This window comes from Rhinoderma darwinii, chromosome 3, assembly GCF_050947455.1.
Source record: "Rhinoderma darwinii isolate aRhiDar2 chromosome 3, aRhiDar2.hap1, whole genome shotgun sequence".
NCBI classification, from domain to species: Eukaryota; Metazoa; Chordata; class Amphibia; order Anura; family Rhinodermatidae; genus Rhinoderma; species Rhinoderma darwinii.
The window spans coordinates 160909381-160935502 of record NC_134689.1 but is presented as its reverse complement, the minus strand read 5'-3'; the positions used below and the strand labels follow the sequence as shown (position 1 = coordinate 160935502).

At 42.2% G+C, this 26122-nt stretch overlaps 1 protein-coding gene across 1 annotated transcript in view; it reads right to left on the bottom strand.

Moving 5' to 3' along the window:
- The window catches only part of TRHDE (thyrotropin releasing hormone degrading enzyme), a 728548-nt gene that overhangs the window by 105696 nt on the left and 596730 nt on the right, over positions 1 to 26122 (bottom strand). The window contains exon 13 of the mRNA XM_075856965.1: positions 324 to 471. Within this exon, the coding sequence (XP_075713080.1) occupies positions 324 to 471 (148 nt within the window). The remainder of the gene's footprint in view (positions 1 to 323; positions 472 to 26122) is intronic.

Here is a 26122-nt window from a genome sequence, read left to right as displayed (position 1 = left end):
TTCAAGCTGTTTCCTTTCATTTCCAAAGAACAAATATGCCTTGAGGCTCTAGATTTATGCATTTTACAGTTACAAATCTTTTTCTTGTTTTTGATACCTGTTTTTTAAGATATATTGGAAGAATTAATAAACCGTTTTATTGACTACATTCTCACTATTTCCCAGGTTTGTACTTGGCCTACACTTGTGATTTATTTTCTCCAAAATACATTTATATAACATTCACTATAAAGCCTACTTTAAGGAAAGAGCAAAATTTTAATTATGTATGTTTCCGTAAACCAAGGTCTTAGCTTCATAGTAGAAAATAGTTTATCTTTTACACTGAATATACTGTAGTCCTCGGTTCGGTCCAGCAATTTATCTAGGGGATAAAGAGCTCGGCTTGCTGCATGCCAGGGAAGAAAATCCTTTTCTTCAGAAAGGTATCTTATAATTTCTAAAGGGATATTTTGTGTCAGATATCCAGCCCTGAAAAATTAAAGAAATAAATATTAAATATTATATACTGTAAAGTTTGTTTGAGGTTATTTTGTGAATAGTAAAACATCCATGTTTTTGAGAGACAAGTGAAATATTGGAGCCATTTAAAACCCTCATCTAAAAACTCATCTAGTGTTCATTTAGATATTAGATGTCTTTTCATACATTCATGATTAAAACAAAGGGTTGTGTTTCATTCTGTCCGCTTAATCTTCCTTTCATGTTAATGTTCACCTATTCTTTTCATTGACACTTGTTCTCGTCACGTTTTTACATTTGCAATGACTGTTTGATCTACATCAAAAAGAACATCAAATAAAATAGTCATCCAGAATACATTGAGGAAGTGAATATTTCAGAATGATAAAACAAATTAGTCTGTTGGGTTGTTGTTTTTTGCCAGGGGCCTGCCCATGGATGTTCTATTGCTTAAGGTGGTGAAAGAAATAGGATTTGTTGCATTGCATACGTACAAAATAAAACTTGCATACGTACAAAATAAAACTTGCATTTGAAAATTGTACTTCAGAAAAGGCAATCACTTTAAACGTAATTATTTTTGAGAATAACAATACAGAATATTAAGGTAAACGTGCCTGGTGCTTGAAATATTGAGCCCAAGAACCATTTTCTCTTAACTCTCTTTATCAGCGTAGAGACTGGCCCAGGTTTTCTAAGACTGGTGTTTCAATAATGTCAGTAGTGAAGACAGCAAAATAACCTCCTTCTATACACACATCACACATTTTGCATAGGGTGGTTTTTGGGGTTAGTGGTAGTATAACTGTAATATTCCTGGTGGTCTTAGAGTCATTTTGCAAGTTATAACCAGTCTCTCAGTTGGTCTTAGGTGATGATGCAATGGTTAATGATGAAAGCCATTATCCATTGTGGTCTGGAGTGGTAATAGATTAATACTTAAAGGGGTTTTCCAGCTTCTGACAACTGATGACCTATCCACCGGATAGGTCATCAGTACATGATCTGTGGGGATCCGACACCCTGGCCCCGCACAGATCAGCTGTTCCGGTGTTTCCGTACACCGGACGTACATGCCAGAAGAAGTTAGCTCTGGCCACGGAATAGCGGCCGAGCTGCAGTACTGTAGTGAATATTCAAGTGAATAGGAGCGAACCTGCAATTCTGTAGTATGGCCACTATGCTATGCACGGAGCCAACTGCTTCCGGGCTCCGTCCATAGCATTATGTGCCACAACATCCAGTGCCCGCAGGCCACAGCGGAGGCTTATCAGTGCAGGGTCCAGGTGTCTGCCCCGCATCGATGACATACTGATGACCTATCTGGTGGATAGGTCATCAGTTGTCAGAAGGTGGACAACTCCTTTAATATCCCTATCTATCTCATATCTATCTATCTATCTATCTATCTATCTATCTATCTATCTATCTATCTATCTAATTGTATTTGGATAACAACCAGATGCAGTTACTAAAATCTAAATAAGATAATAATTAATTATGTAGTTCAGGAATGTCAATAACGGTTAACATAAGCATTCAAATTGTAAAGATATTCAATACCAGTCAGAGACATGTACTGTATATTACCTAGGGGTATTATTGATAGTCTAAATCAGTTGTAGGATTTAAATCTTTAAGGTACACTCCATGCAGAACTGATATACTGTTATGCCTAGTGCAGGATCTATGGGTATAGTGCATGAGACATGGATTCTCTCTTTAATGTTCTTTGAATCTCTGTTGCCACCTCAGGTACTGCATTAGGCATTACAATGTATTGCTTAGTGGGTTACTTTAAGAGTTAGAGTAAATCATTCCAACATTAGTTGGGCCTCCAATAATACAAGGTCCATTGAAGACTCATTTATACATATAGGGCCTCATGCATAAGAAAATGTGTAAGAGTTACCAATAGCAACCAACCAGATTTCATCTGTCATCTTCGTAGAGAATATTTTAAGGTGAAAAAGTTAGTCTCATTTGTATCTGGTAGATTATAATTAATGATGCAATGGCTGAAACTTGTAAGCCAAACACTCTATAGCTGCCATGGTTTTTAATGTTTTTTTTATATATAAAAGTCAAGCTTCGTTCAATCTTCTCTTTTTTGCATATCGGTTTTTGTCTGACTTGCTCATGTTTTGGGGAAGAAGTTATGCTGTAAAGCCTGATGAGCGGCCGCCCACCTCTTTCTAATTTCTCTTTAAAGTAAATAATATTTTGTCTTTGTAACATTGATAAGACCCTTCCCCATTGTACTTTTACCAGATATTATTTTATATGTGAAATGTTCTAAAGTTTTAAATAAAATTATCTCTGACACAAATACAAAATAAAACATATTGTAAAACACCAGTGGGGACTTTTTTTTATCACAGGTAATAATGTGAATGATAGCAAGGGAACAGATTTATGACAAGAATACAATATTTAACAATAACTTTTATATTTAAACTATCAAAAAAATAACATATAAACCGCTAAAACAGCTTGAAAAATGAGTTTTACCATAAAAGTGAATACATTATGTAACATCTTGAGCTACTATCTTTTGCAATATTTAGGGCAAAAAGATTTTAACTCATTGCAAAACTTGCAGAATGCCACAACAACCACACTGCACATTGAAAGAAGTCTGACATTATATATGTAACTGGTACACATGAAAAAAAAAGGGGGACAGGTTAATGATTTGGAGGAGATCACAGAGACATAATAGGACATACAGTTAGGTCCAGAATTATTTGTACAGTGACACAAGTTTTGCCATTTTAGCTGTTTACCAAAACATATTGAATATACAATTATATAATCAATATGGGCTTAAAGTTCAGACTCTCAGCTTTAATCTGGGGGTATTCACTCTAATTTGAGGAAGGGTTTAGGAATTACAGCTCTTTAATATGTAGCTGCCTCTTTTTCAAGGGACCAAAAATATTTGGGCAATTATCTCAAAAGCTATTTAACTGGTTGTCGACACAGGACGAGAATGCTCGTCCTGAGCAGCGGGTACTTGGCGCATTAGGACGAGCATTCTCGTCCTGTGTGACAGCCGTCTGTGCATGTGATCGAGAGCGGGGCAACGGCTGAAATACACAGCCACGGCCCCGCTCTGACAGCGGAGAGAAGAGAAACATCTTCTCTCCGCCGTTAACCCTTTGAATGCCGCGATGAAAGCTGATCGCGGCGTTCAAGAAGGGGGGACTGCACTTTGATCAAAATGATAAATCCCTTTATGGGATTAAAAAAAAAAAGTTAAATGAATGTAAAAAAAAATTATGATAAATAAATAAACAGAAAGTAAAAAAAATACACAGGAACACACATTTTTTTTTATAATAAATAAAATTTTAAAATATACTTCCCAAAACTTGAAATAATATAGACATATTTGGTATCACCATGACCGTAACAACCTTGACAACAAAAGTATAACATTATTTATGATGATCGGTGTATGGTGTAAAAAAAAAATATATATTAAAATTGCAGCCGAACTGCTTTTTTTCTTCATTTTCGCCAAAATAAAAATGTATGTATTTGTACCAAAAAATGGTACCTACATAAAGTACAACTCGTCCCACAAAAAACAAAGTCTCATACAACTACGTCGTACAAAAAATAAAAGAGTTATGAGCGTCGAGATGCAAAGAGGGAAATATAAAAAAATTCTTCTATCCTCAAGGCCAAAATTGGCCGTGTTCTTAAAGGGTTAATGGGCTGCATGGGCTATTCCCTCGTTAATCCATCATCAATTAAGTAGGTAAAGGTCTGAATTGTATCACTGCCTGAATGAACGATTAAAATACGATTTTTATTGTAGAAAACCTTACTAAAATTAGGGCTAAATAGCCAATTGTACTGTAAAGGCGTAAGCACGGTAGACCATATAGAGGAGAAGCGGTTGTGGTACTGTTGTTAGCACCAATGCTGCCAAACAACGATTCCCCCTATCTGTATTATAGTATAACACCTGGTCAATCCATGCCACTAACACGTGTCCCTACGTGTTTCCGCACCGCTATTGGTCACAGTGCTGGAGTTAATTCCACGTGTGGCATTTGCATTTGGAAGCTGTTGATGTGAACCCACAACATGAGGTCAAAGGAGCTCTCAATGCATGTGAAACAGACTATCGTTTGGCTGAAAAAAAGAAATCCATCAGAGAGAGAGCACAAATGTTAGGAGCGGCCAAATCAACAGTTTGGTACATTCTTGAAAAAAAAAAGAGCGCACTGGTGATCTCGTGAACTCCAAAAGGCCTGGACGTCAACGGAAGACAACAGTGGTGGATGATCGCAGAGTCCTTTCCATGGTGAAGAAAAACCCCTTCACAACATCTACCCAAGTTAATAACACTCTCCCAGAAGTAGGTGTAATAGTATCTAAGTCTACCATAAAGAGAGCAAATTCAGAGCGTTCAAGCCTCAAAAATAGAAAGGCCAGATTAGACTTTGCAAAACAACATGTAAAGAAGACAGCCCAGTTCTGGAACAGCATGAAACTAAAATCAACCTGTACCAGAATGATGGGAGGAAGTAAGTATGGAGAAGACTTGGAACGGCTCATAATCCAAAGCACACCACATCCTCTGTAAAACATGGTGGAGGCAGTGTGATGGCATGGGCATGCATGGCTGCCAAAGGCACTGGGTCACTAGTGTTTATTGATGATGTGACTGAAGACAGAAGCAGCCGGATGAATTCTGAGGTGTTCAGGGATATACTTTCTGCTCAGATTTAACCAAATCCAACAAGGTTGATTGGATGTCGCTTCACAGCACAGATGGACAATGACACAAAACATACTGCGAAAGCAACCCAGGAGTTTTTTAAGGCAAAGAAGTGGAATATTCTGCAATGGCCAAGTCAATCACCAGATCTCAACCAAATCGAGCATGAATTTCACTTTCTCAAGGCAAAACTTAAGGCAGAAAGACCCACAAACAAGCAACAACTGAAGACAACTGCAGTAAAGGCCTGGCAAAGCATCACAAAGGAGGAAACCCAGCGTTTGCTGATGTCCATGGGTTCCAAACTTCAGGCAGTCATTGCCTGAAAAGGATTCCTCTACAAAGTAGAGGGGTCTAGTTTCTAAAATGGGGTGTTTGATAGGGGTTTCTAATATTTTGATAATTTTTTATGTTTTTTTTTAGAGCTAATGTGAACAAAAAACAGCGATTTTGGCTATTTACTTTTTTTTTACGGCCTTCACAGTGTGAGTTAGGACTCATGCACACTTCCATCACCTTGTCTCTGCCGTTTTTGACGGATCCGTGTGTCCGTTTTGGTATCCGTGTGGTTTCCGTGTGTCCGTTCCGTGTTTCCGTTTTAAACGGAAGTTGTGCTTCCGTTTCGCTTCCGCGTTTCCGTTAAGAAAATGGAAGGTATTGAACTTTATTTGAACTTCTCAGATGTCCCAGTCTGTGAACATTGGCACGCCCTGCAGTTGCTAGGACAACGGATCCGTCAAAAACAGACGGCACACGGAAGCCTTCCGTGTGCCGTCCATTTTTTTGACGGACACATTGACTTCTATGGGCCCCACGGTCACAGAATCACTGACTAAAGTAGGACATGCTCTACCTTTGACGGAATGGAACGACGGATCCGTCAAAATAAATGAAGTGTGCATGGCCCCATTGAAATTAATGGGTTCAGGGTGCTATCAGTGACAAAAACGGATAGCACGCTGAAGGAAAAAACTGGGGGCATGAGGCCTTAAATAAGAAGTAATAAAAAGTACCACCATTGCCCACGTGGACAGCAGTTTTAATATTCTGTTCTGTTATACAAAAGATAGGCTTTGAGTAAACGGAGTAAGGGCCAGTTCACACGTTGCGTAAAAACTGTGAATTAGTTGCAGAAAATCCGCAGCAAATACAGTACCAGCAAAGTTGATGATATAAAACAAATCTCCTCCACACGCTCCATAAATACTGAGCCGAAAAAACTGACCTGCGGTGAAGGGTTTTATTCTGCAGCATGTCAATTGCATTTGCTGCAGGTTTTCCCCATTGTATTCAATAGCAGTTGTTTCGTTTTTTGCGGTGGGTTCGCAGCAATCCCGCCACAAAAAACACAACTCAGAAAACAAACAATATATTATACTTACCTAGGAATCTGTGTTTTATCCTCCTGGGATGACGCTTCATCTCATGTGACCTCCGCTGCAGCCAATCAGAGGCTGTAGCGGTGGTCACATGGATGAAATGTCATCCCAGGAGGCCAGCCTAGATGATATCATCATACCATGACGCATCATCCCATGTGACCACCTGCAGCGGTCTCCTGGGATGAGAGATCATCCCAGGAGGCCGGCCTGCAAGCAGGCTGGCTAAGTGCTGCAGTTTTTCACAGTACACATAGCAGGCGAGACACTGCTCCACAGTTTGGTGTGGTTTTTCACCCCCAATTCCCTGCGGCGCACAGGGTGGATACGCTGCGTTCTTTTACGCAGCCTATCCGCCTTATGTGAACTCAGCCTAAAGGTAATTTCACATTACATCCTGCCCATCCGTGTAATGTATGCATCGGGAAAGCTCCCAGAACGTATGGTAAACAGCCCCATACACCTGATGGAGGTTAAAAAAGCCTCCGTTCGGGTGGGACTTTGCTATTTTATGTAGCGGCGTACAGAAAAAAAAATCATACTGCATGTTTTTTGTGTCCATTTAATGTATGCTCCAGGAGCTTTTCCGCCGCATATGATAAATGGACAGGCAGGACGTAATATGAAAACAGCCTTAACAAAACATAGGTCTTGTTCACACTGTGCTAAAAACAGAGAAAAAATCGGAAGCAGAACGCCTCCAAACATCTGCCCATTGGGAAAACGGCGTTTGAAAAACGGCTGCGGAAAAATACGGCCACGAAAAAGAAGTGCATGTTACTTCTTCAGCCGTTTTTGGGGCCGTTTTTCATAGACTCTATAGAAAAACAGCTCCAAAAACGGCCGTTAAAAATGCGACTGTGAATAAAAAACGGCTGAAAGTCAGGAGCTGTTTTCCCTTGAAAACAGCTTCGTATTTTCAGGCGTTTTTTATTTTGTGCGTGCACATACCCTTAAAAATACTTGTGTTTTTGTAAAGTTCTTTTTAAACTACAGACGCTTTTGAAGCGTATTCATCGCATTTTTTGCACGCATTTGGCGTATTTTTTTGCCGCTCAATCAGAACTCCCATTGACTATAGAAATTAGGTGCATTTGTGGCGCATTTTCGGCGCATTTTACGTGCCAAAGAATTGACCTGACGCTTCTTTTTTTACGTGACACATTTTTTTAAAAAACGCATCAATGGCACGCTTAAAACAAGCATTTTTTACGCATTTTTCGGCGTGACAAATGCACAAACAAAAGGACCAAATGCCGACAATACATAATAATGATAAATGGAGTGGGGGGCACCAAAGGGCGATTCCTCACAGGGCACCCTGTAGTCTAAGGCCGTGCCCTGATCGCAAAGATGTATATGTGCTAAGCACGATTGATACCGCAGGAACAGTGGCAGTGAGGGAAAGAGGGGCAACATCAGACAAGCACAAATTAGTGAGCGTGTCCGAATATAACAAGTGCATGGGGGGGGGTGGATTTAAGCGACCAGATTTACAGCCCTATTTGGTGAAACGCAAAACAAAAACCTGGTATAAAAAAGTGGCCATTTATTTGTTACAGGTGGCCATCCACAATTCATTTGTGCTCTATAAAAAAAACAGAGGCAGAGACACATACCTGGATTCCATGAGAAAATTATTGAAGGCCTCATATTTGATGTTCAGGACATCAGAGAATGCCCCCAGTCAGAGGATGTCAAACGACTGACTGAAAGACATTTCATCACTCGCATTCCCCCAACACCAACTAGAAGCAACCCCCAGAAAAAGTGCCGCGTCTGCAGAAAAGACGGGCACCGCAAAGATTCCCGATATTTCTGTCCCTCATGTCCCTCGCAACAAGGCCTGTGCATTCACCCATGTTTTAAAAAATACCACACTGTTCTGAATTATTAGATTTTAGTTAATTAGTTGAAAATATATTTGCCCTACAATACATTTTTATTTTTCCAATGATTTTACTCCAAGGGTGAGGGAGGGAATGGGTGGGTGGGGGGTGGATGTCATGTTTGCATATTTTCTAATGTTCAACTACTTGAAAGCCCCGACATTTGCATAAACCTGCAATTTCTTATTTTATGCCAAAATAAAATAAATTCCCATTATACCCCTAGATGAATATTTTGGGATTTCTGCTTCAAGAGCAGATATTTTGGAAGTGTTATAGAAATTCTGCTGAGTTTTGTCAAATCAGCTTTGAAAAAAGGTGATTTGTGAAATAAACTTTTTCTATTGTAAGCCATCCTACATCTCTATGTGATAAATAAGACACACATATTTGGTATCCCCATGATTGGGAGAAGTGGCAGAATTTGAAAGGAGATGAATTTTGTCCGTGGTCTATACTGTGTGTGAAGAATCCTGGCATAAACTGACGCATTTGACAAAAAAATGCTAATTTTATTTTGTTCCATCTTATTCAAGAAACTTTCAGAAGAAAACTGGACTGTCTAAAAATATGATAAACCCCTTGAAGAAAACCTTGTGGGATCTACAATTAAGTCATTTATGGGGTGTTTCTAATGGATCTACTGTCTAAACTAAGTAATTTATGGGGTGTTTCTAATGTTTCAGCAGCACTAGCCCCCCCCCCCCCCCAGAAAACCGTATGCTGCTGTAAAATCAAGTGCAGAATTGCTGGACCCAAAAGGCAAAAAAAAGCCTCCTTTTATGCCAAGCCCTGGCATATGCGCGCACAGTGAATAAAATGAATTTTGTCCATGGTCCATACTGTGTGTGAAAAATTCTAGCATAAACTTATGCATTTGCTAAATTATTGCATTTTTTTCCTAGTCCTTAACCCCTTAACGACCAGGCCTATTTTGGCCTTAATGACCAAGCATTCTTTTTTATTTTTCTCATCTTCACATTCCAAGAGTTATAACTTTTTTATTTTTCCATCGACATAGGCGTATGAGGGCTTGTTTTTTGCAGGATGAGTTGTGTTTTTCAATGGCATACTTTTTGGTGCATATATTATATTGATTAACTTTTTTGGGGCAGGGAATTGAAAAAAAACGATATTCCTGCTTAGTTTTTCACGTTTTCATTTTACGCCGTTCACTATGCGGCATAAATAAAATGTTACCTTTATTCTATGAGTCGGTACGATTACGACGATACCAAATATGTATAGGTTTTTTTATGTTTCACTACGTTTGCACAAAAAGAAACCTTTTAAACAAAAATAATAAATTTTTGAATAACCGCATTCTAAGAGCCGTAACTTTAATATTTTTCCATTGATATAGCCATATGAGGGCTTGCTTTTTGCAGGACAAGATTTAGTTTTCATCGCTACTATTTTGGGGTGCATGGGACTTATTGATTAACTTTTTGATTTTTTAGTAGGGGAATGGAAAAAAAAAGTGATTTTGCCGTTGTTTTTTGCATTTTTTTTTGTACAACGTTCACTATACATTTGAATTAATGTGTTAACTTTATTCTTTGTGTTGTTATGATCGCAGAGATACCATATATGTGTACTTTTCATGTTTTTTTTTACATTTTTATTAAATAAAACCACTTTTTATGGAAAAAAATGGTTGTATTTTATTTTTACTGTTCTTGTCTTTTAAAAAACTTTATTTAACTGTTTTTAATTATCTCATCTTATCTGATCTATACCTTATCTTATCTATATCTGATCACAGATATAATGCTTTTGGATACTTAGTATACCAAAGCATTATTGCCTCTCAGTTTAAAACTGACAGGCAATCTATTAGGCCTCTCGCACGGCCTAATAGGCATACAGCCCGGGAATTCCTGGGGGCTTTCGTTAGGCCATGGCAACCCATCGGCGGCCGGCGATCGCGTTCTGTCAAAAGATTTAAAATGCCGAGGTTGCTATTGACCGCGGCATTTAATGGGTTAAACGGCTGAGATTGAAGGTTTCTTCAATCTCAGCCATTGCAGCGGGAGCCCAGCTGTCAGTCACAGTCAGGCTTCCATAGCGATAGAACTGTTACAGCTTCTGTGCCCACGCGATCGCCATCACGTACATGCACGTAGCAATGCGTGAACAGGCTGCATTCCCCGACATGAGTGTACGTGAAAATGCGTGAAGGGGTTAACCGGTTAACCTTTTTTCACATTTTGTTATGTTGACAACTTGTTCTAAAAAAAAAAAAATCCATTTGTTCCCCATCATTCTGCACTCAATACCCCATAATGACAAAGTGAAAACAGAATTTTAGAATTTTTTTGCAAATGCATTCAAAATTATTAACTCAAATTTCGCATGGGAATAAGTATTCAAACCCTTTGCTATGACACTTTCAATTCAGCTCTGAGGGCCTCCTATTTCTCTAGATCATCTTTGAAATGTTTCTACACCTTGATTGGAGTCCACCTGTGGTAAATTCATTTGATTGGACATGATTATAGTTTATATAAGGTCTCACAGCTAGCAATGCATATAAGAGCAAAAACCAAGCCATGAGAAGGAAGGAACTGCCTGTAGAGGTCAGAGACAGGGTTGTGTGGAAGCACAGATCTGGGGAAGGGTACAACAAAAATTCTGCTGCACTGAAAGTTCCCCAAGAGCACAGTGGCCTCCATAATTCTTAAATGGAAGAAGTTTGGAACAACCAGGGCTCACCCTAGAGCTGGCCACCCACCAAACTAAGTAATCGGGGGAGAAGGGCCATGGGAAGAGATGTGACTGAGTACCCAATGGTCACTCTGGCTGAGCTCCAAAGTTTATGTGTGAAGATGGGAGAAACTTCCAGAAGGTCAACCATCACTGCAGCACTCCACCAATCTGGGCCAGAAAGAAGTGGCCAGAAATTAGCTTTTCCTGAGTAACATTTTTGTTAGATAGGGAGAAAAAAAGAAGAGAATGAAGCGCTTCATGTGTGGGGACCTTCGGTTATTGGGGGGAGGTTGTAGTTATGCTCACATTTTTTAGTTGTTCAGTGAGGCACAACTACTCAACGCATGTTATAGTCAATGTATCCCATCCACAGAACTGTCAGCCTCGAGTCGTTCCTGGGTCTCTCGAAGAAAGCCGGTAATTCAATAGGAATAAAAAGGTATAAAATTAGGTAGCTACTCTGAGACTCTCGGTGGCGCTGTTCTTCAGAGAAAATGCAAAGACTCTTTTGTCTTCATGTATGAAAGAGTTTTATTGCATAAAAAGTAATTGCAGTGCACAAGATTACGCTTTTCGAGTCCGAACCAGGCTCTTCATCAGATACAAAAACTCTTTTATACATGAAGACCAAAGAGTGTTTGCATTTTCCCTGAGGAACAGCGCCACAAAGTTTCTCCTAAGTAAAAGACATGAAAGCCTGCCTGAAGTTTGCAAAAATTCACCTAAAGGAGAAACAGGACTGTGAGAAACAAGAATCTGTGGTCTGATGAAACCAAGATTGAACTTTTTTGCCTCAATTCTAAACGTCATGTCTGGAGGAAACCAGGCACTGCTCATCATCTACCCAATACCATCCCTACAGTGAAGCATTGTGGTGGCAGCAGCAGCAGCCTCATGCTGTGGAGGTGTTTATCAGTGACTGAGACAGGTAGACTGGTCAGGGTTGAGGGAAAGATGAATAGAGCAAAGTATTGAGATATTCTTAATGAAAACCTGAAACCTCAGACTGGGCCAAAGGTTCACCTTCCAACAAGACATCGACCCTAATCATACAGCCAAGACAACACAAGAGTGGCGGGGGACCAATCTGTGAATGTACTTGAGTGGCCCAGCCTGAGCCCTGGCTGTAACCCAATGGAACATCTCTGTAGAGACCTGAAAATCACTGTCCACCGATGGTCCCCATCCAACCTGATAGAGCTTAAGGGGATCTACAGAGAAGAATGGCAGAAAATCCCCAATTCCAGGTGTGCAAACCTTGTGGCATCATACCCAAGAAGACTGGAGGCTGTTATTACTGCCAAAGTGCTTCAACTAAGTACTGAGTAAAGGGTCTGAATACTTAGGTCAATGCAATATTTTAGTTTTTCCCTTTCAATAAATTAGCAAATATTACTAACATTCTGTTTTCACTTTGTCATTATGGGGTATTGAGTGCAGAATGATGGAGGAAAAACTGGACTTTTTTTTTATTTTAGCACAAGGCCTTAACATAACAGAATGAAAAAAAAATTGAAAGGGACTGAAGACTTTCTGAATGCATTGTATCTGCCACTGTTTGGACTAGAAAGAATATTTTATTTTGCAAGAGCTGATATAGGTCTGCTAAGACCAAATAACTATGCCATGTTGGGGGCTGCCTGGCGATCACATGACCAATGGAGGTCGCTGCCTTTATTCACTACATATTACTCAATGAGTGCTATGTAGCCTTCAAAAGAGAAGACAGAATGGTTATAAACTGCTCCTCTCTTCACTTTAGGGTCACCTGACTAGACTGCTGCGCTCTGGAAAGAAGCTATGGGGCGCAATGTGCGTCGTGGTCTGATCTCTTAGTCCTAATAAGTGGTGCAAATACAGCCTCTCTTCCCACTCTAGAGCTAATCTGAATCTGGGTCTGATTTGTCATGTGATCACCAGGATTGAATTAGTAAGTGGCAATGTTGCTTCATTAACTCAATATAGAGTCCTCATTGAGAGCCATATACTTTATTCAGTGTTTCAGGGTGAGTTCAGATGGCGGATTATGTGTGGTGGGCAGGGCCGCCATCAGGGGGGTATTACTGGTACTCCCGTCAGGGGCCCGGCCACATGGATGAAGTAAAAGGGGCCCGCCGGGCTGCCGTCGCCCCCCCCCTCGGACTGTTGCCCCCCCCCTCGCAACGCTCACGGGCCCCCCCTCGCAACGCTCACGGGCCCCCCTCGCAACGCCCGCGGCACCCCCCTAGCGACACCCCCCTAGCGACACTCCCCTAGCAACACTCGCGGCAGCCCCTGCATACCTGTTGTAGCTTCACTGGAGGGGAAGATGCAGCATGTGCTGAAGCTGCGTGTGGAGATCCCGCCCCCCAGCTCCTCTACACTGCCGACAGGACATGCAGGCTGGTGAGTATGTTCCCCTATCCATTCTGATTCCCATCCCCCTGACCCCATTTGTAGATTGTATAAAGTTGGTTAAAAAGTTTTTGGGTATTTTTTCATTTTCCTAGCGCTTTTTTGCCACGATTTTCGTAATCGCGGCAAAAATGGCGCAGTTTTGCCGCGATTATATAAAAATCGCGGCAAAACCGCGTGATTTGTGCCGCAATTACGAAAATTGCATACAAAAAAGATACAAAACATGAAAAGTGCTGTTAGGCTATATTCTCACAGTGCGGTCAAGTCACGTTTTTTTGCAAAAATTGTGGCAAAAAAATTGGATTTCACCGCACTGTGTAACTAGACTAAGGCCTTATTCAGACGGCCGCATTCGGTCCGTGACATACGGAGCGTGTATCGGCTGTATCTCACAGGCTGACCACAATTCATGGTGCCGGACTCCTAGCATCATAGTTATCAGTGTTGCTGGGAGTCCCTGCCTCTCTGCGGGAATACTGTCCCATACTGTAATGATGCTTTCAGTACGGGACCGGGGACAGTATTCCCACGGGAAGGGAGGGACTATGATCATAGATAACTGTGATGCTAGAAACCCCGCTCCCTGAACTGTGGTCGGTCCGGGAAATATGGCCGATACACGGTCCTTATATCACAGACCGAACATGGACATCTGAATAAGCCACTTACTTGCCTCCTATTTTTGGTGCGGATTGTGCACCGAAAATTCACTACAAATGACAATATAAGGCCTTATTCACACGAACGGGTTATACGTCCGTGATATTTATTACGTCGCACGGACTTATGTTAGTGAATGGGGCCGCTCAGACTGTCAGACTGTGTGTGCGCTGTGTAAAACTCACGACATGTCATATACTTACCCGTGTTTCGCGCAGCACACACCCATTGAAGTCATTGGGTGCGTGCAAATCGTGCACGGCACACGGAAGCACTTCCGGGTGACGCGCGTGATTTGCGCTACACAGGGCCGCCATCAGGGGGGTATTAGGGGTACTAGTGTAGGGGGCACGGCCAAACTTAATTGAAAGGGGGGCCCGGCAACTGCCGCGACTTGCCTTTGGTAGAAAAAAACAGGCCCCTGCAATGGGGCCTGTTCTTTTCACCAAAACAATGTCGTGAGCTGCGGGCCCCCCTCTCGTCAAACACCGCCGTGAGCTGCGGGCCCCCCTCTCATCACCGCCGCGAAACACCGCTTGCGCGCGCGCGTGAACGACCGCAAGCTCGCACCCGCGCGCGCATGACCGCGCCCACGCGCGAACGACCAGGCGCGCCGCTGAGAGGGAGGCGGTGCGCCCGCAACACAAGTCCGATCTACGGGGAAGGACAGCCACACAGGGACAGCGGCGCACAGTTTACTTACCTGCTGGCCCGCCTCCGACTCCGCGTCCTCCGCCTCCTCGTCCGACTCCGCCTCCTCGTCGTCCTCCTCGTCCGACTCCGCCTCGTCCTCCTTCTCCAGAGCGTAGCTGCGTAAGGAGAGGGAGAGGAGTCTAGTTGTTGTGCGGCGGCAGGAGTTCTACGATCCCCGCCATTTTCTGGAGCCTGGAGGTCAAGGACGACATCTGGACCGAAGACATCGCCTGAAGAGGACTGGAGTGGGAGCAGCTCTTCTGACACGGTGAGTAAAGTGTCTCAAAGTGCTGTTTATGTATGGCCCTGTTCACACAGAGTATTTTGCAGGCCGAAAAAATCTGCCTCAAAATTCCTTAAAGAATTTTGAGGCAGATTTTGACCTGCCCACACTATCTTGCCGCGTTTTTTGCTGCGTTTTTTGCCCGCTGCGATTGAGGACAGCAGACAAAAAACGCAGCGAAAAATGCATTTTCTGCCTCCAATTGATTTCGATGGGAGGTCAGAGGCGGAACCGCGGCAAGAAAGGACGTGCTGCTTTTTATTTTTTCCGCGACTGGCTCCCATTGATTTCAGATTAAATCAATGGGAGGCGGTTTTGGAAGTTTTTTGGTGCTGATTCTGACGCAGTGTCCGAGTCAATATCAAGGCCCAAAAACTCTGTGAACTGGGCCTTATTGTTAGGGCTTATTCAGACGAACGTGTAATACATCCGTGCAACGCGCATGATTTTCACGCGCCTCGCACGGACCTATGTTACTCTATGGGGCCGTGCCGACTGTCAGTGATTTTCACTCTGCTGCGACTGTAATACGCTGCGGATTTTCCACAATAAAATATGTTGCATAAAATCCGCAGTGTTCATACCTAGTGTGTTCCTACCCTAAGGCCGGATTTACACGAGCGTGTGCTTTTTGCGTGGCGTTTTGCGCATGTCAGCAGCGTATGATGCGTGGCTGCGTGATTTTCGCGCAGCCGCCATCATTATGACACTCTGTTTGTATGTTTGTAGCTCGTGGTGCTTTTCTGTTTTCATTCATAGTTTATACTGCTGCGGAAGTGCTGGGCGTGATTTTCACGCACCCATTGACTTCAATGGGTGCGTGATGCGTGAACAATGCACAAATATAGGACATGTCGTGAGTTTTACGCAGCGGACACACGGACACACGCTGCGTGAAAATAACTGACAGTCGGCACGGCCCCATAGAGTAACATAGGTCCGTGCGAGGCGCGTGAAAATCACGCACGTTGCACGGATGTATTACACGTTCATCTGAATAAGCCCTAACAATAAGGCCCAGTTCACAGAGTTTTTGGGCCTTGATATTGACTCGGACACTGCGTCAGAATCAGCACCAAAGAACTTCCAAAACCGCCTCCCATTGATTTAATCTGAAATCAATGGGAGCCAGTCGCGGAAAAAAGAAAAAGCAGCACGTCCTTTCTTGCCGCGGTTCCGCCTCTGACCTGCCATCGAAATCAATGGGAGGCAGAAAATGCATTTTTCCCTGCGTTTTTTGTCTGCTGTCCTCAATCGCCGCGGGCAAAAAATGCGGCAAGATAGTTTGGGCAGGTCAAAATCTGCCTCAAAATTCGGTGCGCAGTTCGCGGGTGCGCATGCGCGGGAGTTTGCGGGTGCGCGCGATCGGGCCCCCATGACGACCCCCATGCTACCCAGGGCCGCCATCAGGGGGGTATTATGGGTACTGATGTGAGAGGCCCGGCCAAACCTAATTGAAAGGGGGGCCCGCAGCTCACGACATTCTTTTGGTGAAAAAAACAAGCCCCATTGCAGGGGCCTGTTTTTTTTTTCTACCAAAGGCAAGTCGCGGCAGTTGCCGGGCCCCCCTTTCAATTAGGTTTGGCCGGGCCTCTCACATCAGTACCCATAATACCCCCCCTGATGGCGGCCCTGGGTACCATGATATGGTGCTGGACGGAGTACCGTTAACAGGCGGTGCCACGGTAGGGGGGCCCAGAAAATTTAGCTGTAGGGGGCCCTGAAATTCCTGATGGTGGGTCCAACCTCAAAATCCACTGCAGAATTATTCCTTCAATCGGCAGAAAGATTCCTCCTCCCGTTGACTTCAATGGGAGTTTCAGCCAAAATCCGCCTAAAGATCAGGCAGGGCGCGCCTGTTTTTCCCGATAACTGAACAAAAATCAGCTAGCGGGAAAAAGAAGCATCCGACTCTCATTGAAATTAGTTGGAAGCAGAATTTTGCGGCGGGATCTACCGCAAAAATTCTGTTATGTGAACAGGGCCTTAGAAGGCAGAGAGACTGAATAAATATGTCTGCCTTCTTTATGGGGAGTATGGTTGTCTCTGACAGCCGTCTCTATTCTCCTGCTACTGCAGGATTTCCATGCAGCTGCAGACTCTGAAGACATTAAGAAACGACTCTGCAGAAATATACAGTATGTTGAACAGCACAATGTCTAAAGACGCTGGATGGTCCGCAAGCAGTTAAAGGGAGTCTGTCACCAAAAATGTACCCTCCAAACTAACAACAGAATAATGTAGCACAGGCTCATCTAAATTTAAAGTTATTTTCCTTTTTTACATTGGTTGTTATTTTGCAGGGAAAATAACTTTATTCAATATATGCAAATTAGCATTTTGGAGCAGCGAGGGCATCACTGTTGCTCCAAAATGCTCTGTCTTTTTCCCCAGTCCATCCCTCCCTCCCTTCTTTCATTGATTGACAGGGGCCAGGCAGTGTAATAGCCGAGTTCACGCCTGACCCCGTAGTCTCCTGAATGCGAGCGCAACTCTGCTTTATAATCTGCGCACCCTTGACATTATTTTGCATGCGCCGATAAAAGGTCCAAATCTAGTCCAGGTACACGTTTTTGGGTAAGATTCTTGTCACAAAAACCCTTTGGTGAAAAGGTTCCTGAAATGGTCTGCTAGAATGAGACCAACCATCCCCAGGCCTGTTGTAAAATGGGACTTTGCTCTAGTCCAAAGAGGTCTATGCTCATCTACCTCTGAACCTCTGGAAGAGGTCTCACATAATTACCTATCCTTAAAGATTATTTATTTCTGGTCATAATTAGGAGCAGACACATGCGGTGGAGAGCCCCCATGCAAAAGGGCCTCCATGCCCTATAATAGTTTATCATGGCGCACTATGTTGTGTCTGTTCAACAATACACCAGTAACTGGGAGCCACTATCTCAGTCCCTTACATGCAATGGGCTTCTTTGCAGCTCCACGGTTTGCACATGTGTTATGTCCGCCCCGACTATAACATCTGTCAAGAGAATAGAGAAGCTTCAAGCCTTGTCATCAGTGGATCCGAACATACAATTCCTTAGTGACCTGGCTAAGACTACTGCAAAACTTCACTCACAAAGTTCCCTCATTTGTAACCTGTATTAAGGTCAGCTCCCTCCAAGTGTACTGGCCCGAGTCTCCCTCTCATGAGGAATATAATCTCCATTCCTAGATCTTTCTTGATATCTATTTGACTTGGAGTAAGAGATCAGAAAGTTTGAGAATTTATAAATTGTGTCCTAAAAGAAACAAATGCTTAAAATCCACCATTCCTATCCTGGGTAGATAGAGTGTAGAGGCCAGTAGAATGGCTTACATTGTTAGAACTCTGATCGACCTAAATTTTCTGGCGCCCACTCTACTAGAGCAGTGACCATCTCTTGCTCTTGGGCTGAATAAAGTCTGAACCCACTGGATCATATTTGCTGTGCATCTTGGAACTCGCACATAATATTTATCAACCATTATAGGCTGAAATTTTGGTTCTCTGAGGAGACAGCTATTGAGTGGTCAATTTTGCATTCCACCAGACAAGCGGACTCTCTCTATGGGGATGCTTCCTGCTAAATTACCATTATTGTGCTGCTGCAGGACGTAAGGGAAGTATAGATTTGTAAGGTTAATCTTCTTAATCCTAACAGCAGCACAAGCTTCCCACCCCGATTAAGGCTACTACTTTATAATATTCACAAGGTGGGAACGGCTAGACGTTCTTTTGTAGGGATGGAGCTCTAGTTAATTAGTGTTCAATTTGATTAAATTAAAAATTCCCTCAGTCCTTCTAGTACACAAGGGCAGAAATACCCCATTATTGTGCTGCGGTTAGGACTAAGGTAAAACAGATTAACGTTAGAAATCTACACTTATGCGTGATAGCAATATCTATTAATGAACTTCTTTGTGAAAAAAAATTCTGGTTGTTACAGTGTTTCATAGCATCTACCACACACCTATTGGCAACAGGCATTCAAATGCGAACAACACCCATCTGAAGGGAACTTCATAGTAGTCTCATCAAATAAACTCTAATAATGTATAATTTGGGGTATATATATATATATATATATATATGCAGTGGCGTAACTACTGCGGTAGCAGCCGTAGAGGCCGCTATGGGGCTTGAGGGGGCCTGTGCCTCCAGCCGACACGCCCCCATATGCCCGGAGGCGCCGCTAGCATCCGTTATGGCTGCTACAACGGTAGCACCGCTACTAGGGGGCCCGCGCCGCCGAGCCTCCAAGTATGGGCTGGGCGACACAGGCCCTCTCATGCCTGTAGGTGACGCTAGCACCGGAGGGGGCCCCGGTGCTAGCGGCAGCCAAATACATGCATTAGCACTAAATGGCCGGGCATGTTCCATGCCTGACCATCCAGTGCCTTACAATGACGCTGATCGCGCCGCTTCCATGCTTGGAAGGTGCTGATTGACTGGGCAAGTCATTCTGCCCCGCCAATCAGCGTCATTGCACGGCGCTCGTTCAGCTCCAGCAGACATGCTTAGAAGAGAGCATGTCTGCATCGCCAGTGAACAGCGTGGGAACGGGATCATGTGAGTATGTCAAGTTTATATATTTTTTTCTCATAAAAATGTGAGTGGCATTATCTCTAGTGGGGGGGTCTATCTACAGGGGCGGGTCGTCTTTATATAGTCCATTATATACAGGGGGGTCTATATGTGGGCCACTATATACAGTGGGGGGGGTCTATATGTGGGGCACTAGCTACAGGGAAGGTTTGTATGTGGGGCACAATCTACAGGGGGGTCTATATGTGGGGATGTGGGCCACTATATACAGGGGGCTCTATAAGTGGGCCACTATATACAGGGGGCTCTATATGTGGGCCACTATATACAGGGGGCTTTATATGTGGGCCACTATCTACAGGGGGGTCTATATGTGGGGATGTGGGACACTATCTACAGGGGGGGTCTATATGTGGGGCACTATATGTGAGACATTATACAGGGGTGGGCTATATGTAGAGCACTATCTATAGGGAAGCATTTTTTTTTGAGTACTTTCTATAGGGGTGGGCTATATGTGGGACAGTATTTACAGAGGTGGGTTACCTGTGGGGCACTAGCAACAGGGTGGCTATATGTAGTGCATGGTCTACAGGGGTGGGCTATATGTGGGACACTATATACAGGGGGAGATATATGTGAGACACTATCTACAGAGGTGGGCTATACGTGGAGCACTATCTATAGGGGAAACTATATGTAGGGCAGCACGGTGGCTTAGTGGTATTTCCTTGCAGCTCTGGAGTGCATATATGGGCACTATCTACAGGGGCTTCTATGTAGGACACTATCTACAGGGGCTTCTATGTAGGTCACTATCTACAGAGGCTCTATGGGGGGTCACTATCTACAGGGGGCTATGGGGGCACTATCTACAGGGGGCACGGTGTGTGTGTGTGTGTGTGTGTGTGTGTGTGTGTGTGTGTGTGTGTGTGTGTGTGTGTGTGTATATATGTAATGAGTTTGGTTCTGGTGCTGTATATATGTGCTGAGCTTGGTTGTAGAGCTGTATTATGTACTGAGGTTGGTTCTGGTGCTGTATATATGTATGGGCTTGGTTCTAATGCTGTATATATGTACTGAGCTTTGTTCTGGTGCTGTATATATGTACTGAGGTTAGTTCTAGTGCTGTATTTATGTACTGAGCTTGGTTCTAGCGCTTTATTTATGTACTGAGCTTGGTTCTGGTACTGTATATATGTCAGAGCTTTGTTCTGGTGCTGTATATATGTACTGATCTTGGTTGTGCTACTATATTTATGTACGGAGCTTGGTTGTGGTACTGTATATATGTCAGAGCTTTGTTCCGGATCTGTAGTTTATATAGGATATATTTATAATAACAAAATTGTGGGAATTGTTCTCAATACATTGTAAATTTAATAGGAACCTGTCAGGTAGTTTTATATGCTAATTACTCATTAGAGGGTCATGGGGCGGTGCCGCTATCCTGAAGAGTCACATAGTCCTGCCTCTAAACCCACCTTTCTATGTTTGAGTGACATCTCCCTGGCTGATACAACTTTCTCGGATGCGCCATTGCCTTTTGGCACTATACACAAGGGGGGGGGCTATGTGGCACTATACACAAAGGGGGGCTGTGTGGCACTATACACAAGGGGGAGCTGCGTGGCACTATACACAAGGGGGAACTGTATGGCACTATTTACAAGGGGGGGGGGCTGTGGCTCTATCTACAGAGGGCTGAGTGTGGCGCAATCTGCAGGGGTCTGTGTGCTGCACTTTCTACTAAGGGGGGCTGTGAGCACTGTATACAAGGGAGTGGGGCTGTGTGGCACTATATACAGTGGGAGCTGTACAGCGCTATATACAGTGGTGGCTTTATGGCGATATCTACAGGGGGCTGCATGGCACTGTCTACAAGGGGGAGGTGGGGGCGCTATCTACAAATGGGGTGTTACACTGTCTGTAGGCGGGGCTATATAGCACTGTCTACAGGGGGGGCTGTATGGCACATTCTACAGGGGGCACTATTTATAAGGGGGGCTGCTTGTGGAATCCGGGGGGGCCTGGTCAAGAGTTTGCTATGGGGCCCAGTCTTTCCTAGTTACGTCCCTGTATATATTATTAAAGGGGGCATTTGCAATGATGGTTGTAACGTAACTGCAAGGGCCCTGCGGTAGGCAATAAAGCTCTTAAAATTTCTATCCTAGATCACAGTTAAAAAACGTTTTTTATTTTATTTTACATAATATTTTTTTATTATATTATTCTTATTATTAGTAGTACATTTTTAAGATTGCTTGGTATTTTAATAAATATGGGGATATCTGTGTGAAATACATTGCCTGAAAAGCAATGATGGTCAAGGAGGAGCATTGAGGAAATAAGGGTCCGTTTCATAGAAAATCCTGCCTTTGAAGAATCGGCTCAGTTTTTTTTAAGTGGTGTTTTTTTGCCACGTTTTTAGGTGGTTTTCGAGGCGTTTTCTTACCTCTTTCTTCAACAGGCAAAGGAAAAAACAGATTTTTTTTCCAAAAACCGCGACAAAAACCGCGACAAAAAACGTTCAGGAAAAAGACGCCTATGACTCCCATTGAAATCAATGGGATGAAATGTGTGGCAATTTTTGGCGCTGATTCAGACGCGGTTTCCACGTCAAAATCAGCGCCACAAAACTCTGTGTGAACAGGGCCTAATAGACTCACATTCCTTGTGACACAAACTGACAGTTCTGACATTGTGGTTCAGGTGAGGATATTGCAGTTAATCTAGCTATTAAGAGGACCAAGTAATAATAATTATAACAGTAATAATAAGTGGCCCAACATTACTGAAGATGGGCTTGAAATATAGCAAAAATACATGTAATCTATTTATTATCCCCTTCTTCAGTAGATGATAAAATACGGTTGTCTTTAATTGCCAGCTGGTGATCGCATTTCAAATGATTGGTTAAATGGTTAAAGTGTACCGGTGTCTAACATGGAGAAGTTTGGCAATGATAAGGATTTGTGTCATTATAGTCCTCATTGACAAGGGTTACAGATAGAGATACTGACTACAAATTTGAACAACTTATTTCAGAAAAAAAGACCAAAAATCATACATTGCCATCTCTCCAGAACAATTGTTGATAAGTGACTCCGTATCCTGCCCTAAATTCTCACAAAGTAGAGCTTCCTGAAATAGTTCACAATGGTTACTACAGTAGGAGGCCTAGCAATTTTGTTCCATTTCTTATTATGGGTGAATCTAGCTAAAGCTGTGACCTAGTTCCACTTTCCATGTAAGCATCTGGTGAATTTTTATTGTTCCAATGCATCTAAAATGAAAAAAAAAAAAAAAATGCAACTTGCTTATTATTCTTCATTAAATATATCCTACCATATTGTGTGTACAGCTCCAATGCACAACTATGTGTCTCCATGGTTATAGACTTCAAGCAAACACTGCTAGTAATCTGATCCTGCAGTTGTGTTTAACCACTCCCTCTGTCCCCTCTCTTGTTAAACTACAGACAGGATGGGGATGGATTAAAGGAAATAATACATGACTGAAGGATCAGACTACACACAGATTTTGTTTGTAGTCTGTAACCATAGAGACACATAGGTACGCATAGGATCTCTATACACAAAATGGTTTACATATTTTTAAACAAGTGTTGCAAAATTACTTATTTCAGGTTGATTGAGAAGATAGCAAGTAATAATTCAAATTCCTTACAAATGAGTTAACAAAGGTGTCCAAGGACAAAAGTGTGTCCTTGAAGGATAGTGAGATGGTGGTATTGGTTGTCTAAATAGTGTTAGCAGGAGCATTTATGTAAAAACGGACTGAATATTGTACTTGTAAACAATGTTCTCTTTTGTCAACTGATCCTAACCTATATTTGTCAAAAAAACTTCTCATATTTAAGAAAAAATATGTCATCTTCACAAGAATATAAATTTTCAATGAATATATTTATATCTGTGATTAATATATTTTACATACTGTTTGACAGAGGCAACAGCAGAAATGCATTTCTTGACTTGCTGCAAGGGATACACATTTGAATTTCACAGTATGTACAACTCCTGGTGTTTATATTCTGTAGTTCAAATGTAAATGTAATCCATACATGACCTGCTTATAAATTTTATAAGCTAACACAGTAAGTGGTACAAAGGAATTGAGCCCTAATATTTGCTCTTACTAATATCATAGTAATCTTCAAAAATATAGTAAAAATGGTCAAAGATCATAACTTCAAGTTTGATAATATTAACATGTTTAATGACTAGGATTTATTTATGCCAAGTTAAGGAAAAATAAATTTTTCGAGATACTTAATTTTGCACTTCTGCTATATTTTATTATAGTCTGGATACGGCTCTAGTTGAATAATGGACAGCCCAGTGTATATTGCAAAATATACTAAACAAGGTACTAAACTAGAAGCATAAAACAGGCCCTTAATTATGCAGTGTAACACAGTCATCATTCACTGCACACAATGATACCCAGCAAAGAAAAAAATATTCTAGGAAATAGTGGCATTCCATGGTTACATATCTTTCTTGCATGCCAGCATGTTCACTTAATTATTAATATGAGCCCACAGAAAAAATATATTCTTGTAATATATTCCCAAAGATACTACAAAGTATAAAAGACACAGTACTTCAAATTTATAAAAGAATGTTACAAATACAATCTCTTCTGAGGTGCCTTCTCTAGAAATACTTGACCTCTTACCATTCTATTTTCTAACCGCATGAGCTGCTAATGAGACAGACAGAGACAGAATTAAGCCTCAATATATTCTGCAGCATTTTGACCTTGCTTTGTTCTTTAAAACAAGCTGCTGAACTCAGGGATATACGTATCCTAGTGCATTCATTTTCCCTCTGGACAAAGTACCAAATGGTGGTATAATTGCCAAGGGAAAATTATCACTGAGATGCGAAATTATCTCCATCATAAATTCAGTAAATGTGTGACAGACCAAGTCATTAGCATGACAGGATAGATTTATAAGGAGAGTGTCCTCATTTAGAAAACTAAACAATAAATGTTAACAATACTGCCTTGTGAGTTAACCTGTCAAATTAATAAAGTTCAAACAACTAATATGGTCACCAAACTTACAGCTAAGATATATACAAATGCCCAAAAAATTAGCTTAGATTTTCTTGGCATTCCATCTTCATATTCACAAAATCAACCCAGAATAGGAGGCAAAACTGAATCTTTTGATGGAGAATTTTTTTCTAGGCTTGCCCTACAAAACACCATTGCAGGATGCAAAGGGAATAAGACACTGTAGCGTCCATGGCCGCGGACCATCAGGATTATTAACCCCCCGGTGGCCACGGCCAAGGATCTGTAAGCGCTGGCCTGCATTTGCTCCTAAGGAGACGCCAGCACTCACTTCCGCTCCGGTCCTCTGTGCCCCGTAGGCCAGCACGCACACATGGGAATTATCATTAATTAGCCCATGATCACCCTGGACTATAAGAAGGGCCCTGCTCCTTTGCTCATTGCCTGAGCGTTGTTGTGTTTTCCTATGTTAGTCTTGCAAATGGTCCCTTAGTGTGATCCTGTTCCTGTGCCCTGCTACCTGTACCCTGTATCCTGTGCTATTTGTTCCTGTGCCTTAAACCTGTTAGAGTCGTGTTGTGCCACCGGTTTCGCCTGCTGTGTTACACCATGACTGGTGTCTGCTGTCAAGGCCCCATCTGTGCCCAGCCATTGCTACTGTCTGAACCACTACAGGTACCCTTGTGCTTGGACTATTTATATATTGACTTGGTACTCTGTTGGCCAGCTGCTATTCCGCTATGGCCCAGTGGGTCCAAATACCCACAGATTTTAGAACAGTCCCACCTAGACTTTCAACCTCTCAACCATTCCTCCAAGCCCTCCTTCTATATAATTTTCTCTTAATATCCTGTCTGTAGTATATAAGTATATATATATATATATATATATATATATATATATATATATATATATATATATATATATAGGTCCTAATGTTGGACAGAAACGTTGTACTTGCCGTGTTGGCATAAATAAATCACAGTTTTTTCTTATCTTGACTACTGGAGTGCTGCAATATTTATTCTTTGGATATCTGTATGGTCTTTGGATCGAGACCACCTGCTGCCACCCATTTACAAAAGGACTTCTTGCCTGAATTTGAGTGCTTCTGCCTTTTTTGCCTTTATATACAGTGAAGGAAATAAGCATTTGATCCCTTGCTGATTTTGTAAGTTTGCCCACTGTCAAAGACATGAACAGTCTAGAATTTTTAGGCTAGTTTCATTTTACCAGTGAGAGATAGATTATATATATATATATAAAAAAAAAAAGAAAAGAAAATCACATTGTCAAAATTATATATATTTATTTGCATTGTGCAAAGAGAAATAAGTATTT